This window comes from Anas platyrhynchos, chromosome 21 (assembly GCF_047663525.1).
Source record: "Anas platyrhynchos isolate ZD024472 breed Pekin duck chromosome 21, IASCAAS_PekinDuck_T2T, whole genome shotgun sequence".
NCBI lineage: Eukaryota > Metazoa > Chordata > Aves > Anseriformes > Anatidae > Anas > Anas platyrhynchos.
This window is the reverse complement of record NC_092607.1, coordinates 17,436,940-17,455,503: the sequence shown is the minus strand read 5'-3', so window position 1 is coordinate 17,455,503 and position 18,564 is coordinate 17,436,940. Positions and strand designations below refer to the sequence as shown.

At 60.8% G+C, this 18,564-nt stretch overlaps 1 protein-coding gene across 1 annotated transcript; it reads left to right on the top strand.

Moving 5' to 3' along the window:
• The first annotated feature begins 9,605 nt into the window (after positions 1-9,605).
• Positions 9,606-15,940, top strand: PSMF1 (proteasome inhibitor subunit 1). Its single transcript, XM_027473279.3, has 7 exons — positions 9,606-9,890; positions 10,630-10,782; positions 11,244-11,326; positions 11,809-11,991; positions 12,835-12,888; positions 14,568-14,726; positions 14,861-15,940. The coding sequence occupies exons 1-7, from the start codon at positions 9,762-9,764 to the stop codon at positions 14,910-14,912; spliced, it is 813 nt and encodes a 270-aa protein (XP_027329080.3). The 5' UTR covers positions 9,606-9,761; the 3' UTR covers positions 14,913-15,940.
• Positions 15,941-18,564: the final 2,624 nt, after the last annotated feature.

Here is an 18,564-nt window from a genome sequence, read left to right as displayed (position 1 = left end):
CAGGGGGAGGAAAGGGCCGGGGCTGGCGAGCGCCTCGGCCAACGCACGGCGCGGGAAGGTGGCACAGGGCCACGGGTGTCCCCGACCTCGCCACGAGTGTCACGGGAGGGAGGCGTGGAGGGGACGCGGTGGCACAAGCCCTTGGCGGGTCCCTGGTGCCCACGGTGCTCCGGGAGCGGAGCTGCTCCAGCAAGCTCTAGTTGATGGAAAGAATTCTCCGCTTGGGAATCCGAGCAAAAAAAAAAGATTAAATGAAGGCAAAATGTCTGCCAGGAGGAGTACGTTTCCACAAATCCCCACCCTCCTCCCTGCCACGCACTCACTCCGGGCGCTCTTAGCGTGCCATCCGGCCTCCCCGCGGTATTTGGGGTTTTTACGGCTCCCCACCTGGGGGGACAGCGGGGATGGTGGCAGAGAGGGACGGTGTCACCCAGTGCCCTTGTCCCGGCCTTTCCTTGCAGTTCTCAGCAGGATTTATCTGATGGTTCAGCTCCCGAGATTCCCGCGTGCACCTGGGCACCCTGGGGTGCACTGGGGCACCTATGGGAAACCTGGGGCTGAGGTCCCGCTGCCACGGGGTCCTAGCACCGCTCAGGGCTGAGACAATTGGTAGGGATGGGGATAGGATGGGATGGGGATGGGGATGGGGATGGGGATGGGGATATGGGATGGGATGGGATGGGATGGGGATGGGATGGGATGGACGGGATGGGATGGGATGGGGATATGGGATATGGGATATGGGATATGGGATATGGGATATGGGATATGGGATATGGGATATGGGATGGGATGGAATGGGATGGGAATGAGGATGGGGATGGAATGGGGACAGGGACCAACCTCACACCACCTCGTTGCAAAGGCAGGGGCATTTCCATGCAGGCCCGTGCTTTGGTTCAGCTGTGTCAGCCCTTCCCCAAAGCGGGGTCCCATTGGGGGGGCGACGGTGCCCCTGGGGGGTCTCGGGGTGGCGGCGTGGAGCAGGGCCGCGCTGCGGGAGCTCGGCTGGTTCCAATCAGCAGCGCTGGGGGAAAATCCCATCACACTGCGATGAAAGGGTGATGTGTGGCACGGCCTCCCCCGGGTGCAAAACGCCTCCTCCCGCGAGGAGAGGGGATAATTAGAGGTTACCGATGTTGTCTGCTCTTTAACAATGCTGTTTGCCTGATCTGAGCCCCCCTCGGAAGACCACACAGCAAAAACCCTTCGCTCCCATCCTCTGCCACCGAACCCCCGTGGGGTGAAGCCTCTGGGCTGCCCGTGGGGGCACGGGGTGGGCAGCGGGGCCGGGGGCACCCAGGTTCATTGCCATCCCTTCAGGGCCGTGCACAGACTGCAGGCGCCCCGGCAGCACCGCGTTGAGCTCCAGACGAAAACAAACACGGCTGGAGACCACTGAGACCACAAAGAAGTAAATAGGTTTTGATTTCATTTTTAAAAAATATTTTATTCCCGAACAAAAAAAAAAAAAAAAAAAAAAAAAAAAAAAGGAGAACTCATATTTCTTGCTCATGAGAAAGGAATTTGCCTGCGCGTGGCGGGGAGAGCGATGGTTGGGGTCCCTGGTCCCGGACGAGCCACCACCCTGTGACCCCAGTGATAAACGGGGCCAGGGCACCCCCAAAGGTGCAGCCGACCCCTGGCAAGGCTCCAGCTCCCCAGAGCAGGCTCCTGGGGTGTGCTCCGATTGCGCATTCTTTTTCCCAAAGCTGGAGCTCGTGGCAGCAGCACTGGGGATGGGCAGAGCAAGGTGGTGAGCACCCCGCGCTGCCCTGTCCCAGAGGAAACGCCGGGCAGGATGATGCGGGCAGGGTGGGACTCGGTCCCCAGCGTCACCAGGGTCTGAATGTCACTGCGGGGCAGAGGGATGTGGTGGTCAGAGGGAACATCGTGTTGGGCCTTCCCTTCCCTTCCCTTCCCTTCCCTTCCCTTCCCTTCCCTTCCCTTCCCTTCCCTTCCCTTCCCTTCCCTTCCCTTCCCTTCCCTTCCCTTCCCTTCCCTTCCCTTCCCTTCCCTTCCCTTCCCTTCCCTTCCCTTCCCTTCCCTTCCCTTCCCTTCCCTTCCCTTTCCCACCAAACCGGACAATTTGGCTGCGCGCAGACCTGGCATTTTCTCTCTCCTGATTTAAGTTATGCATTCACTGAATTCTTCCTTTCCCTCATTATTAACGGAGAGTTCCTGATGTCCTCCTTAGCCACCAGCTCGTCCCGCACAGCTGGAGGTGCAGCACGATCCCCTCCCTCCTGGTGCGGGGAAGCACACGGTGACAATTCTGGACGGGGAGCAGGGATCAGGGAAGGGGACGCATGTCCCCGGTGCCCCGGGCGCAGGGATGCTGCTGCCGTGGCTCAGAAGCTCCCAGGGAAGCGGTGGCAGGAGGATGGTGCTGTCCCTGTCCCCATCCCAGTCCCTGTCCCCATCCTGTCCCCATCCCTGTCTCCGGCGCGGGGCCCTTTGCGCATCCCGGGGGCGAGGGCGGCTGCCGGCTGGAGCGGAGCAGCAGCGTCAGTGGACGGCCAGTTCCCAATTTGCACCAGCCCGAAACAATGACGATGACAGTCGCAGAAATAAAGAGATGAAAAATGTGTCTGCGATTTTAATAAGCTGGAAACACCCAGCGCAAGGGGACGCGAGGGCCAGGAGGGTGGCACGGCTGCGCCACCGCCGCCGCCGCCGTGCGCCCCGGCAGCGAAAGGGCTCGGGAGCACTTCCAGGAGGTGCAGCCCGGCCGGGCGCCCTCCTGGCTCCCTGCAGCTCGGGGAACTGGGGCATTGTCGCGTGGAAAGGGCTCCCGGGGGACGCAGATCCCACCACGGCGGGTGCTGGGGCTGCCGGCTTCGTCCCACCGAGCCCCAACGCATCGCCAACCCCGCAGGGAAGACGAAGGGAGGCTGGTGCTGGTGCTGGTGGCAGCAGTGGCTGCTCCCAGCTCTGGCCTGGTCACCTTCCCAGGAGCTTCTCCTTCCCTCCCTGGTATGCCTACTTCTTTTTTCATTTTATCCTTTTTTCCTCTTTTTTTTTTTTTTGGTGAATTTTTCATAGTCTTTTAAAAGCCCGTAAAAAATTTAATACAAAGGAAATTAAAAAACCCAGAGGAACTATTCTCATAATAATTTCACAATCCGCACATATCCCTCAGCAAATTTAATTTGTAGGAAATAAAGAACAAAATACGACAATAAAAGGCTTCTAAACAAATCCTAATGCTTTACATGTGTAAGTGCAAAATGCTGCAGGCACCCGGTGTAGGTGGGCGGGGGGGCCGGGGGCCACGGCCCTGTTACCCCCAGCCTCGCCGGGGGGCTCCCTGCGCCCCTGGGGCTGGGTGCAGGAGCTGGGGGCTTTTTGCAGCCCCAGCACCCCCAGACCCCATGGATCCTCTCATCCCCAGAGGTCGGTGATGCCAGGAGTGCTCCTGCTTCAGCAGCCCCCGCTGGGGCGGTTTCCTACCAGTTAAAAAAAGGGAAAACTGGGACAGATTTGGATGAGCCATGCCAGGATGTCAGCCCCGCAGGGGATGCTCTGGGCACACGGAGGAGCAGGGGGCCTCCTGCCTCGCTGTGATGCCCGGGGCACAGCCACCCACTGCCCCCCAGTGCCTGGGACCCCACAGCCACCATCACTGGGGTCCCCGGAGGTCCCCAAAGGTGCTGTGCAGGTGAGGGATGCAGGTGCTGCATCCCCCATCCCCGCTGTGTCTCCGCTGTGCTGGCACAGCCCAACCTCCCTGGCATTTCCCTCCCCTCGTGCCCTTTTTCCAGCTCACAGCCCTCCCTCGCCGCCTGTTGCTCTCCCCCTTCTTTTAATATACCTGGCACCTTGAGGAGAAGTTTCCCTTTAAGCACACAGCCCAGCATTATAATAACTTTTATTCTATGTCTTAATTAGTGAGCTGGAAAAGACATCAGTTGCTGCACACCATCCGTGAGCCTGCGCCCCAGGCTGCAGAGGGGCGAGCTTTGGTCCCAGGGTGTTGCAGACTCAGCTCCCCGTGCGCACGGGGAGGGCGAAACCCGGTGGGCACAGGCAGTGGGGCTGCTCCCTCCTGCTGGGGGGGCACGGGCAGGGTCTCCCCATCCCCTTGCTAATGTGGACATCGGGGATATTTAGGGTTTTGCACCAAAATTGCCGTGGCACTGCTGCACCCACCGCTCGGGGTGTTGGGGTGCCGTGCCCTGTGCCCCGTGTGGTTACCCCGACCCCATTCTGAGCCCCCAGCGGGCCCTTTCCACCTGGGGCCGTTTGCCACCAGCTCCCCCGAAGAAATGCGAGCGATTGCCCAAGAGCACGGCGCGGGCAAGCTGATACTCCCCGAGCACGCTGCCTCATACCATCCGTGCGTGCCTGAGACGGAGAGAGAAATGCTGGGGAGCTGCAGGCGCCATCCCAAACCGAATGTACTGTCTGCAGCAGCGCCGGGCAGAGCCGCAGGAAGCAACCACCGTGTGTCATGGAAGAAACTGCGAAGGGAAGGCTGTGCTGAGGGGAGCGGGGGCCTTCACGTGGCGTCCAAAGCACTCCGGGACGAGCTCGACGGCAGCCCGGGGTTGAGGCCGGCTCTTCCTCCGCACGCAGCACCTCTGCCCGCAGCCTCCTCCTCCTCACCCTGGCAGAGGGAAGGGGCAGACAGCAGGATTTGCTCCCCAGCAGCATCCTCCGTGCCTTTGATGCTGTCCCCAAGCGAGGTGGCCTCGGGCATCCCCCGCCGTGCCGAGCAGGCGCTGGTTTTGCACCCCGGTGCCCGGCGTGGCCGCGGGGCAGAGGCGGCGCGGGGAGCGCAGGCGGCAGCTGGCGGGCAGGGCACTGCCCTCCGGGGCCGCTTTGATGCGGGGGGTCCCCGGCTGTGCACAATGGGAGCCGGCCCTGCCTGCGGGCTGGGGCTGCAGTGAAGCAAGGGTGATTGATGGCCTTGTTTTCCTCCTCCAAAGCCCGTCCCGAGCCGTGCGGATCTATGGCCGAGGTCCCCAGAGAGCTGGAGGAGGACGGCGGCGGCTGCCCGGGCTGCAGGCGGAGGTGTCGGGGGGGCTGAGGTTGCTGCTGCCCTCCAGGCTGATGGGTCAGGTGCTGGAAGAGCGCCGTGCCTCAGTTTCCCCATCCCTGTTGCCCCTCAGAAGGGGTGTCGGTATCTCTGGGTGACACAAATCCCACAAAACTGCCCCGGCTCCTCTCAGGTGTGTGGGGCATCCCTAGAATTAAGGCAAGCACAGGGAGCACAGGAGCCCCATCTGGGATAACGCTCCAGCCAGTTAACCTCCCGAAAACCGAGCTCAGTTCCAGCTGATGAGTCAGGGCTGTGTTTGCGCGATGCGCTCCCTGCAAGCAAGGTTTCCACCGCAGAGCTAACAGCCTTTTCTGGGAAGCACTGGGGCTCTGGGCTTCCTAATTATTTTCAAAGCCTATTGGCAGCATCCCTCAGACAGGGATTATGCCTGCCTGAAACGCAGCACTCGAGCATGTTCAGAGTCCTGAAAGTGCTAATTGACTTTACGTTTCACATCGCTGTCAAGAGCCTGCTCTCCCGCAGCCTGGTCCCTCCTCCTGCTCCTGCGGCGAACCCGCCCGCATGTGGTTTGAATTTCTTCCGCAAGAGAAAAAGCTCCTTTCTCCTGCCTCGGTGTCATCTTTCCCTGGAATTTGGGGGAAACAGAGAGGAGGACAAATTTTCACGGAGCGACTACCTCCCCTCTCAAGGAAACGAAGGAAGAAAGTGAAGGGCGAAACTAATTCCAGGAGCACGAGCCACCGGTGCCCCGTCCCACCCTCAGCCCTTTGGCACGGTGATTTTGGCCACCTTCTGGTGGCTCCTTTCGTGCCAGTAGGTGATGGGTGGCTGAGCAGAGCTGCGTGAAGGAGGGCCGAACAGTGGAGCAGGCTCAGGAGTGGGGATCCCATCCCTCGGGCTGCTTGCCAGGGAGGCTCCGTGCGCACAGAGCCACGTGTGGGCACCCGGCAGGAGCCACCCCCCAGCACCCAGCCCTGCTCGGCCTCAGCCAGGTGATGTGCAGTGGTTTCCCCATCCGCAGAAAGGATAAACAGCGCGCCGACCCAAGGGCGGGCCGATGCTCTCAAATGACAGCAGCTCCCGACGCCTGCGGAGCCGCCGCGGCTGCTCGCAGGAATCCCAGCCAGGAATTGGCCGTGGCCCCTCGCTGCCTTCTCCTGCCCGGCTCCGTGCCACGGCTGGTGCACGTGGCCCAGCGTGGTGCAGCGTGGCACGGCACGGCACGGCACGGCATGGCACAGCATGGCACGGCATGGCACGGCATGGCACGGCACGGCATGGCATGGCACGGCACAGCACGGCACAGCACACCGGTGAGCCAGCCGCCCTGGCCCTGCTGGCTGCCATTCCCAGCACGGAGGGCTCACGGGCTGCAGGCGATTGAGAAATCGGTTTCCTCTCCTCCTCCTTACGACATTGCAGTGGGCGCATCCACCGGGAGCAGTGAGGCAGTGGGAAAGTATGAAGGTCAGGGGAGGCTGTGGTTTGTGTGACGGAGGTGAGCCCCGGCTGATGCATCCCTCCACCTGCCGGCGCCCGGCCGGCTCCTGCCTCCTCTCTCTCCACCACGAGGCCCAAATCCTGCCGCTCTCCTGGGTTAGAGAGGGAGGAGAAGGGCCACACGAGGCTCCTCTGCATTTCCAGCACCAGGAGCAGAAGGGTTGCTACTGGTTCCTTCCAGATCCAGCAGTGGATCCTGAGGAACCCGTGTGATGTGCGCAGGGCGCTGGCTGCTCCGGGGGCTTCACGTGGCTCCCTCCACGTCACTCCTGCCCCCGGCTCTGCTCCACCAGCCCACAAAGAGGATGCGGTGCGGAGCTGCCGGCCACCTCGCCTGCTGTCCAACGCCAGCCCCAGCGTTTGCGGCGGCCGCCGTGACGCGCTTGCCTTGCAGCACTAACGAGCCGGCTCTGCAATCCTCATCACCTCATTAACGACTTGGCTGCCGCATCCCGGCCCAGGCTGTGCCGTCCGCTGCCTCCCACGTAGCTTGCAGGCTGCGAGACTGGCGTTAGGGGAGCCACTTTCATGTGGCCAGAGGTTTTCATCATCAGCGAGCTGCAGTGAGCCAGGAGCTGGGGCAAAGGAGGGACGAGGGGGGACAGGCACCATGGGCTCGGCAGGGGCAGCTCTGATTTAGCGGCAGCCAGCCCCGGGCATGGGGGATGCAGCCCTGGGGAGGGGATGCACGGAGGGCATCCCGCTGTACCCCATCAGAGGGGTGCTTGGGGGTCTCAGCCCTGCTCCTGCAGCCCCCCAGGACACCCCCAGTCACCCCTCGTGTGTGGTTCAGTACGGCTGGCACCCGTGGGGATGCAGGAGGCCGTGCCCCAGGTTGGTGTGAGGGTGGAGAGGATCTCAGCCTTCATCCCCGCTAGAAGATCTGCTGGATAAAACGGAGCCAGAAAGTCTTTTAATGTCTGCATGTGCCCAGCTGGCCTCCATCAGCACGGAGGCACCAACCTGGGGACTGGCGGGCAGCTCCAGGTCCCCATCCTGGCCGTGAATCACAGGCCCCGCAATGGAAAAGCCCCGGCTCCAGCATTTCCTGGTGTTCTCATCGAATCCTGATCAGATGAAGCAGACACATCCGTGGGACTGCATTTCTCGAGCCACCCCCAGAAGGATTCAGCCTGCCCAGGAGAGCCCCGAGCCCCCAGGAGCTGCCCACCCTCCAGACCCTGTTCCCAGAGCAAGGGGCAGAGATGTCCAGCTGCACCGAGCCTGTGTCCCTGTGTCCCCGTGTCCCCGTGTCCCCCAGTCCATTGCGCCCACCACCCCGTGAGGCTCTCCAGGGTTCAGGACAGGGCTCCTGCAGCTCCTGCCCAGCTCATACAGGCACCGGGACCATATGAGTCTGACAGCCCCACAAAACACATCCTGTTCCCCACACTCCCCCCATAACCTCACAAATGAGCAAAGCAGGAGCTGAGTCCCACATTCCTATTGCGAAGCCCTGGCTCTGTGGAAATCGGTGCTAATTTCCTGCCCATTCCCACCTGGCCAGCTCGGCTCTCTTGGCTTCCATGCCACGGGTGTCTTCTGCGGAGCTGGGACTGATGGGGGCATTAGCAAGAGGTGCAACATTTCCACAGCCACCAGGGAAATGATTCACGGGAACGGGCAGCGCTGAGCAGTGAGGACGGTCTGTGGTCAATTGTTCAGCTTCAGTGACTTCTTGAGGGGGAAATGGAAAGAGCGGACAGTGTGAGTTAATTAATAGACGCATAATGAAGTCAAGATGAATCAGAGCATCCCCAAAGGAGCTAGATCTCAGATTGGGAAAGCAGCAGATGATGGCTTTCCCTGGCATGAGGCTGCTTTATCCAGGACCACTCCAGCCCCAGCCTCCTGCCACCCGCATTGAGGACACGCCAGAGACACCGGCTCCAGCCCCAGGCCACAGCGGGGCCAGGAAACAGAGCCCCTGACTACAGCTCAGTGGCAACTTTAAGCAGAACTCAAGTGTTATAAACAGGGAAAGGAGATGTGGAAAGAACCAGAATAACATTGTCATTAGCTGATCGCACTTTTGGTCCCTTTGGGTGCCGAGGGAAATACTCAATAGGGATGCGCACGTGAGCACAGCCACAGGTTCTTCCAGATTTTTAATAACTGGATCAGCAAATGGTTTGGTCACAGGCTGATCCTTGGTGAGGAAGAGCCCGGGGTTAGGGAGCAGGAACCAGGCAAAATTCCCAACTACGTGGCTGCTTTGGGCACCTCTTGCTCACAGCAGGCGGTGAGGTTGGTACCACCACATGGAGCCCCCTTGGAGCCCTGCCACGTCCACAGCCTCGAGAGGCAGCAACGACACAGACCTGGCATGCAGTAGTGCTAAATTTTTTGGGGGAATAAAAACCCTAGCCTCCCTGCAATCTGAGAGCAGCCCTGCACAGAGGGACTTTGGGCTACCGATGGGTGAAAAATTGGTTATGAGGCAGCAGTGTGCACTTGTAGGCCAAAAAGCCAGCTGTGTTTTGGGCTGCATCACAAGGAACCTGGCCAGCAGGTCGAGGGAGGTGATCCTCCTCTGCTCCGCTTTCCACCTGGAGTTCTGCATCCAGGTTGGGGACCCAGTACAAGACAGACACGGACCTGGACCTGATAGAGGAGGTCTGGAGGAGGCCATGAACATGGAGAAAAGACTGACGAGAGTTGGGGTTGTTTGGCCGGGAGATGAGCAGTCTCCAGGCTGACGTTATTGCAGCCTTCCAACATACAGAGGGGGCATGTACGGAAGAGAGAGTAAGACTTTACCAGGTCCTGAAATAACAGGACAAGGGGTTTTGATGCAAAAGAGGGCAGATTTAGGTTGGGTATATGGAAGAAACTACACTCTGAAGGGGGTGAGATGCTGGAACAGGGCAGCTGTGGATCCTGAAGGGCTCACAGTCTGGTTAGAGGGAGTTTTGCACACCCGACAGAGGGGCAGATGCCCCTGATCACGGCAGGGGTGGTCTTAACAATATTAATCTTAATAATTAACAACGTCTGCCCCTTTCCAGCCCAAACCACGCCGTGATCCCCCAGCAGGGGGGCCGGCCCTGGAGCACCGCTGCCCCTCGCTCCCTGCGGCTTCCATTTCCCCCCAACCCCGGGGCTTAAAGCAGGGGACGGGGGCCCCCTAGTGAGGCTCGGCCCGGTCCGCTTTGACTCTCCCCGACCCGATTCGGGCTCTCCCCGGGGATCTCAGCCCCGGCCCGGCCCGGCGGAGGGCGGGGGCCCGGCCCGGCCGCGCCTCCTCGGTGCGGCCATGGCGGGGCTGGAGGCGCTGTACGCCTCGGCCCGGGCCGCCGTGTCCCGGCCGCAGGATGCGCTGCTCTGCGGCCTCCATTGGGAGCTGGTTCGGCACGGCTACCGCTGCCTCGGTGCTGGGGAGCAGGTACGGGTCGGGCATGGCCGGGCCGGGCCTCCTGTTCCCGGCCGACCGCTGCGCTAGGCCCCGCTAGGCCCCGCCGAGCCTCGGACTTTCCTAGCGCCGCTCCCCGCCCACGCTCGGCCGTGGCCGGCCGCCGCGCTCGGGGAGGGCGCTGGGGGGGGGTGCGGGTAGCGGAGGGGTCTGGAGCTTTGGGAGTCGAGGGGGGAGGCTCCCGGGTGTTGTTGGGGGGTGTCCCGGTGGTGGGGGGGGGGCCCATTGGTGAAGGTGGGGGTTTGGTGTAGTGTTGGGGGGGGACGGGGCTGGAGGGGTTTGCTGTTGGGTTTGGGGGGACCCAGTGGGAAGCCAGGGAAGGGGGCAGTGTGGTGCTGGGGGGGAGGAATATTGCTGTGGGTGTCTTGATGGTGAGGAGGGGGATATGGGGTCAGGAGCCTGGTTTTGGGGGTTGCTAGGAGGGCACCTGATGTGGTACGGGGGGCAGTGGCACTGGTTTGGCAGAGAAGCCCCCCACTACCTCGGGAGGGGACAGTTTGGGGGCAGTGCCATCCTCCAGCTGCTCTGCTGTGGGGCTGGGACAAACAAGGTGACAGCCACGCAACGCTGGGGAGCTGCAGGGTGCCAGGAGACAAAGAGCATCATCCACCAGTCTGGGTCTTTGTTGGTTCCTGCTCAACAAGGGGTGGTTTTGCCCCCTTCTGTTCTGCCTGGTGGGCAGGGTCTCAGCAGCATGTCTGTCCTGTTGTAGCCACGTCCTGATGAACGAAAGTCGGAGCTGCTGCCTGCTGGCTGGGAAGCCAACAAGGAGGTGTACACGCTGCGCTACAAGTCCACAGATGATGCCCGTGAGCTGCTGCTTAAGGCCATCATGGTGGAGGACAGTATGATCGTTAATGTCATGGTGAGTACCCGGGCTGGTTGCTGCGGGAATTGGCAGGTGTGGTAGGGACCTTAAAGATTATCTAATTCCACCTCCCCTACCATGGGCAGGGACTGACTCTGGCCTGGGAGTTGCCCCTTCTGCGTCCCTTTTCCAACTGGGGATGTGTTTGTAAACCCCTTCCCAACCAGCACATGCCCAGGATGGTTTTGCCCCATGACACAGCTTCTTGTCTCTGACTGTGCTGTGAGATTTTGGTCTTTCACCTTTGCAATCCGGGCTGGGGGAGCAAGCAGGGAGAGCCTTGCTGTACGCTGCAGTTTGTTTGCTCCTGGGTTTCAGGCACTGCACAGGGATGTGGACAGAAAAAAGGCAAGCTCATTCCTCATGTCCTGAGCCCCTGTCTGTGGCTGTACCTGCTCCCTGCCCTAGGCCCAGCTTTGCCTGGCTGCTGACACCTTCCTTCCCCTGTCTTTTGCCAGGATCGCACTTCTCAGAAGGTGGCAGATGTGACCTTGGCGGTGGCCGACTACATCAACCCAGAGTACCTGGATGATTTCCACAAGTAATCGCAGTTCCCTGGCATTTTCTGCAGGAGAAAAAGTCCCAGCAGTGTAGGGAGGGGGGCAGATGGAATCAGAGACCAGGCTAGGAAGAGCCTGGAGGACTTTTCTGTCCTGTACAAATCCAGAGGCAGAGCAAGAGAGATTCAGGAGACAGTGGGGTCCTGATCATAGCCCAGGGGACAGCCACGCCACCTGTGAACGGGCTGTGGCCAGCCTGGTGCTTTTATTTCCAGAGCACTGCCTGCCTGGCTGTGCTGGGTGGAGGCACCTCCGCCCTCTCAAATGGGGCTGGGGCCTCAGAGCTGCTGTGTGCTGTTGCCCCTTCCCATCCCCTCCGTGCTGCCAGCTGGGGGCACGTTTTGTGCCAGGGACGCTTCAGGCATGTCCATCCCCTCACCTCTCCCCTCACAGCCCATCCAGCACCCTCACCCCCGGGTGCCGTGGCCTCCCCATCCCACTGCCTCCCCTCTCCTCCCTTCAGGGTGTACAAGAACATGGAGGAGCTGAGGGCAAAGATCTCTTCAGGTATCATCGCCCCCCTCGGAGGCCCTGCAGAAAAGGAGAAGGAGCCCAAGGCAGAGAAGGAAGACCCTGTCTTGCCCAGGGATTACGACCCCCTCATGGCCCCTCCTCGGCAGCCTGCGGGCACGAGAGCGCCGTCCTGGTGAGTTTCTCTTTCCTCTGGCAAAGCTGAGGACAGGGGACACACACAACCCACTCCATCATCCCTCCTTGGCCCCTTTGTGCCCAGCCATGTCTCGTGTGTGCCGGGCAGGTTCCCCCCTCTCTTCCCTCACAAGCTGTAATCCTTTTTGGCCGCAAGTCAGAGACGCTGCGGTGGCTCCGCTGTCCCTGGGGAGCCGGCTGTGGCTTCTACCCTGTACGGCACCTCTTGTTTCTTCGGCCCCGCTGCTGTCTGCTGGTGCTCAGGGTGCAAGCTGCTCCTTGGGGAGGCCCCGCACGCCCGTGGGCAGACAGGCTGGAGCTGGGCATGGCTCTGAAACCGCGTTATTGGCACATAGTGCTGGCAAGGAGTTGTGACAGCTGGCTGCAGGCTCGCCACCCCAAAACCTCCACGCTCCTGGAAGCGGGACTGTCATTGTGTGGCTGCCTGGGACGCGCTGGAGAGCCTGGCACTGCTCAGGGAGCCCCTGGCATGGAAACTGCCAGCATCCACAGCTGCAGCCCGGAGCGGTGGGAGCAGCAGGGCTCCCTTCATCTCTGCAAGCTTCCCGCGAGCCTGCCGTGCGCACCGACATCCCCACCCGGCTGCACCCCGGAGCAGGGAATTGCTGTGTCTGGGCACAGAGCAGCTCCCAGAGCCCGCTCGGTCCCACTGGTCCCAAGACTTTTTGGGTCCTGCTGTGCAGAGCTGTTGCTCTTGCTGTCGGGAAGGCTCCCGTAAGCACACAGCAGCACCAAACACGCTGCCTGCTCGCTCCTGGTGGCTCCATGGGGCCGGTCAGCCCCTCACCGACCTCCTCGCTCACTCTGTGCTCTGTTTCAGGCCTCGTCCCCTGAACCCCTTTGCTGTCGGTGGGGAAGACCTGGACCCTTTCGGGTGAGTGTGGCTGGGAGAAGCGGTGCTTCGCGTGCCTAAGAAGAGGAGCGTCCCCTGCTCTGCCCTGGGGAAGGGTGGGGAGGTTGGGGCTGCTCCTCAGACAGCCGGGGTCCGCCTGGCTCAGGCATCCCGTGAAGTGTCTCCGAGGGCGGGCGGCAGCAGGACGGTTCCTCAGCGCAGAGCGGTTGGACGGACGGTTTCTAAACCTCAATGTGGTTCTAATATTGTAACAGGATCCCGTCGCTTGCATAGATGATAGGTTGCAATCTGCGTCTGTTTAATAATCAGCCTGTATTCATTTACCATGCACTAATTCCTTCAGTAAATCAAAGCTGAATACGTCGTTAAGTGGATGTAAGCCTCTAATTCAAAATGTTACCAGCTGCTGCGTCTACAGCCCAGCAGTCTGGAGAAGGGGAGGCTTAAATCCACAGATTGCCGAGTCCTGCTTGGGAGCCTCCAGGCTCTTCTGAGGCACTCGAGAGCGGGGATGCTGGAGGAAGCCCTGCTTCCACCCAGGCTGTCTGGGGGACTCGTCTTCACAGATCCCTCTCTGGGTCTTTGGTTTGGGTGGGCGAGGAGAACCTGTCATCCGTCAATCCAGTTAAAAGCACAGCCTCAGACAGAAAACAGTCCTTGGAATTGTTGCAAAGTGCCCTGCAGCCCAGGGGAGTCCTCTCTGGAACCACGCTCCTGTGGGGATCGCATTTTTTCCCCTCTTGCAAGACTCGCTTCTCCGCGGGTTTGGCTAGAAAAGGGCCAGCTCGAAACGTCCTGCCCTGCTGGAGGGAGAGGCCTGGAGCCTGGGTGGCTGGAAGGAAACCCGATAGCATGAGGAGAGGGGGTTCAGTTGTGGGGGGGGACCCTGCTCTCGCCGCCTCCAGCCCTTCATCAGAAGTTTCTCTGTAAAAGGACAAAAAAGACGGTAAATGGAAGCAGATTTGTGTGCTGACACCTGCCAGCGCTGGGGCTGGAGACCCAGACTCCCAGGCATATGCTCGTGGGGCCTGGCTGTCCCGGGGCTCTCTGGGCAGCCAGCCTGGCGTAATGGAACTCATTAGCGCAGTTGTTAATGACTTGTATGATGGCAGCGGTGTCCAGAGGCTCCAGCTGAGTTTGCACAAAGCCGCCTATGAGGAATGGCACTCGCAGCGTGGGGCAGCTCCGAGGAGCCGCCGTGGTCAGCAAATGACTTCCAGGCAGAGCTCTGGAGAGGCTGGCGGCAGCCCCGGATGGCTCTGCGAGCCCTTGCAGCGCTGCACAAAGGGCCAGCAGCTCCTCGGGGACTCCTCAGCCACTGTCACTGCCCTGACGCTCCTCGAAGGAGCTGGGGGAAGAGGGAAGCTGCCCCTCCACGGCTGCAGCCCCCTCTCGCAGCAGCTGGGGGACACGCAGGGAAACCTGAGCGTTTCTTTTGGCAGGCAGGCACGCGCTGTTGCTTCCCTCTGCGTGTTTCCATGAGGGGTCGCTGGCACAGCGCTGCCTTGGACCTGGTGCTTGCTGGTGCTCCAGTTTGGGCTTGTGTGCAAGCCTCCACCTTGGCGTGATGCTGAGTTTGGGTTCGCATCCTGGGTCTGCCCCCGAGCACTGCTCGTGGCACAGCGTGGGGCAGGGCCGCAGGAGGAGCGCTTTGCTCTTTGTTCAGCTCATCTCCCTCTCTGCTATTTTCCTCTCCCCAGAGGTCGGAGCGGGGGAATGATCCTCGATCCTCTCCGGTCTGGGTTCCGGCAGCCGGGCATTGACCCATCGACAGGTCTGCCCAGCCGCCTTCCCCCAGGAGCAGTCCCACCAGGAGCCAGATTCGACCCCTTTGGCCCCGTGGGGGCTGGCAGGGGCAGGTAGGTGCTCGCTGACACCTGGGCAGCCGCTGCAGTTCCTCAGCACGCTCTCTGCAGTTTGCCCTTAGCTCTCCTCCTCCTCCCAGGGTTGTGCTCTCGCTCCTGCTCTGACTCTGCTCCCAATTCCTTTCCAGGCCAGATCCTGACCACCTCCCCCCTCCGGGCTACGACGACATGTTCATGTGAGGACTCACCGAGTGGTTTCTCAGCTGGCTGCAGCCCGAGCGGTCTCCCGGGGAGCAGGAGCACTTTCCCCTCTTCGCTTCCCTCTTTGTTGGACTTTGATGTTTTCAGCAGCGTTTTTCCTCTCCTCACTCGGGGCCACGTTCCTGGGCTTCAGACCGGCCGTAAAGGTTTCCATATGTTCAGAACAGAAGAGGGGGCAGTAGGTTTATTTCTTTCTCTGCTCCTCTGAGGGTACCCAGCAGTGGGCACGCAGCAAACGTGGGCCTGCCCCATGCGAGGGCAGCGTGGGGAGCAGTGGGGCGTGCTGAGAGCAACCCTGGGCTGCCAGGTTCCCTCTGTTTCTTTGGGGTGGCATCGCTTTCGCTGCTGGGGTTAAACGTGCAGGTGGTGCTGGGGAGGGAGCAGGTTCCCCATGCAGAGGTGTTTTTTTTCTCATGCTTTTTATCCGAGCAAAGAGCTGATGATCACAAAAAGCTAAAGCCTGTCCCAGGGGGTCTCTGTGTCATCAGCTTTGCATGGCCATGCCCGCTGGATGTGAAGGCCACCAACACCAAGCTGTTAATGTGCATGAGAAGAGAGAGAGATGGGATTTCTGGCCCTACAGCCACGCTGTCCTTCAGTCCCGGGGCTGCACATCAAACCTGCAGGCAGGCAGCACGGAGGGTGCCCGTTTGGCACCGTGGCAAGGAGGAGGTTTGGTGCTGGCATGGCCACCGGGACCAGCGTTGGCTGTCTGGGCCTGGCAGAGCTGAAGGATTTGGGATTTGCTCTGCTGCAGGGCTGTACAGGAACACCATTCCCTGCTGTCAGTCCCGTGGCGTGAGGCTGGTGAGGTTCTGCTTGGAGGGTCTCTGCTGCCCCTCACCAGACAGCGCAGGGAGGTCTGCACAGCTCGGGATCCGCAGCTCTTTCTGGAGCCCACCCCGTGTCGGGTAGTTTGGGGGCTGCAGTTTACTGGGTTCATGCTTTGTTCTCGTGGTTTGGTTTCTTGGAAGGATGTTGGAGTTTGAAATAAAAACCTGACGACAGTGTTGTGTTAGCACTTGCTGAGGGGTCACCCCCCTGCCCCAGCTGGCCTCCCCCTTTTTCCCCCCATGAGAAGAGGAGCCCCAAAGGTGCCCCCGGGAGCTCTGCCCCGGCTGTGCCTGCTCTCCCTGGGGTGCTGGGTTCACGCTGGGAGCCCGCTTTGTTCCTTCCCCTGAGCAGCAGCGTTTTTCCGAGACGAGTAGACTGTATTTAGTAAATTAAGTGGAGAATGGCCCAGCCCTCGTTCCGGCTGCTCTCCTGGTGGTAATTGGCTCTCCGGGGTATTGAACGCCGTTGTTGCGCTGCGTGCAGCTGCAGAGGCATAAATAAAAACGGGGGAGTGCTCCCCTCTGTCTCTCCCTTTTCCCCAAAGGCTTTTCCTTTTAAACTGCCTTTGCCTCCAAACACAGCTGATAACAGCTCAGTTGCAGCGTTTTCCACCCCGGGCTGTGTGCAGGTGGGAGCGGGGAGGGAACCGGCTGCAGAAATTTGGCACTGGGGGAACTGGAGCATCCCCTGCATCTCCCCAGGGCTCACATCAGCAGGAGCTGCTGCGTCCCTGCTGTGTCCCTGCTGCTCTCCCAGCTCCTGGGGCAGCCTGAGCCTGCCCACAGCTTCCCCCCCAGGAGAAGGAGCCCCAACCTTGTTGTGGGGGGGCCGAGATGCTCGGTGCTGCGGCTGTGGCCTTATCAGAGGGGCTCCCCTCTGCGGGAGGCGGCTGCTTTCCGCCGCCTGCATTAATCATGCGCTGCAACCTTTCAGGAGGGAGAGACACAGCCTGCTTTGATGGGGGCTAATTAAAACGAGCCAGCTCCGGGGAGAGGCTGCGTCGGGTCCTGATAAACAATCTTTTGTCTGCAGCGCTTAACCCCAGCGGGTTCGTGGGGCCGTGCAGCTGAGGGGGAGCAGGTGGGAGAGGAGAGGCTTTGAGGAGAGGGCGAGCACCCTGCATTGAGCCGGGGTGGGTGCAGGCTCGTGCCTCAGCCTTGGGGTTTTGGGGGGCTCTGATACCCATGCTCCACAGAGGAGAGGTGGAGGGAGATGTGTGTGCTCTGCAGGACAAAGAAATGGGACAGGAGAACAACTGCAGCCCGCTCAGCTCAGCTCCCACCATACAGCAGAGGTGGCTAACGCGCCTTGGGTGAATTTTAGAGGGCTGCAAAGAGCATCAGGGGCTGGAGTGTGCGATGCTGGCACGGCCCCAGCCCTCCCTCCTCGCCTGGGCGCCGAGGAGGTGCTTCCACAGCAGGTTTGAAGAAAGAGGCTGGGTTATTGGCGATGGCTTGCCATCCCTGGAGAGCCCTTCAGGCCATCTGCCGTCCCGCCCAGCCCGCGGCACCTGCGCTGCACGCTCCCCAACGCAGAGCCCTCGGCGCTGCTAATTTACCCTGCAGCCATGCTCTGTCCCCGGCATCCTGCGTGCCCCGAGGATGGTGTGAGGGAGGAGGAACCAGGGGATGTTACACAGACGGGGAAAACAAAGCAGCTCCTGCTACAGCAGCTCATTGCTACCAGCCTCCCGCCGCGCGCAATGGGGTCCCCACCACCGCCCCGGTGCCAAATCACTCTCCAGTCCTAGAGATCTCGCTGGGGGAGGCTCTTTAATGGCATTCCTTCCTCGACACACTTTGTTCACCTTAAATATTTTATATTTCAATCACGAGGGTTTTCCTCCAGCCCTCCAGGCCCAGTTAAGGGACAGCACAGCACGGCGCTACGCAGCAGTGGCAGCCTCCTTCCAGTCCAGCCTTTTGGGTAGCCCCCCTGGAATAACGAGGAGGATTTCTGTGCTCACACAACGCGAAGGTGTCCAGCAGAACCTCCACCAGGTTCAGCCTCTCATCCCGTGAAGACCCCTCACTCCTTATTCAAAGTGACCAAGCCTCCCCCGGGGGCCTCCTCGCAGCCCCCAACCCTGGGGCACCCACGGGAACCTCCCTGCCCTGGTGCTGGGACCAGCCCTCGGTGACACCCTCGGTGGCATCTGCCCCCTGACCCTTTTTGTGCACCCAGACCCCGCAGGTTTTCTCCCCCCGTGGCACACGGGGATGTGATGTGTGGTTGTGCCTGGCTCAGGGCAGCCGTGTTCTGCTCCAGCCTCTGCTGGAGCCCAGGGAAAGGGGCCCGGGCACTTGTGTGACATGAAGTGCCTACACAAAGCCATTCAGGGCTAATTCCCGAGACCCTACAATAAATACAGAGCACGGGCAGGTGACACGGTGACAGGGAGAGGGACACAGCAACAGGAGGAAGCGGCTGTGAGGGCTGGAGGACAAATGCTGGGCAGAGGATGAGAAGGGGGGCACGGGCTGCGGGCTGCCCCCAGCCATCGGGGGGATGCTCTGGAAGCCCCCAACCACAATCAGACCCTGGCAATGGCACCGCATGTAAAAATGACTTTCCTCTTGTGTCGGGCTGTCTGGAGGGATTTGTCTCCACGTGGAAACATTTGAAGCAAGTGATTTACGGGCTGGATTAAAAACCGGCAGCACTTCATGACAAATACCACCTTTTGTGGGGCTGCATTTTCCTATGGGATAATTCTGTCCCTTTCTCAGCACCCCGCTCGTACCGATTTCTCTTCCCACAGGACGCCGTGCTTTAATGAGGCTTCACGTTTAATTCC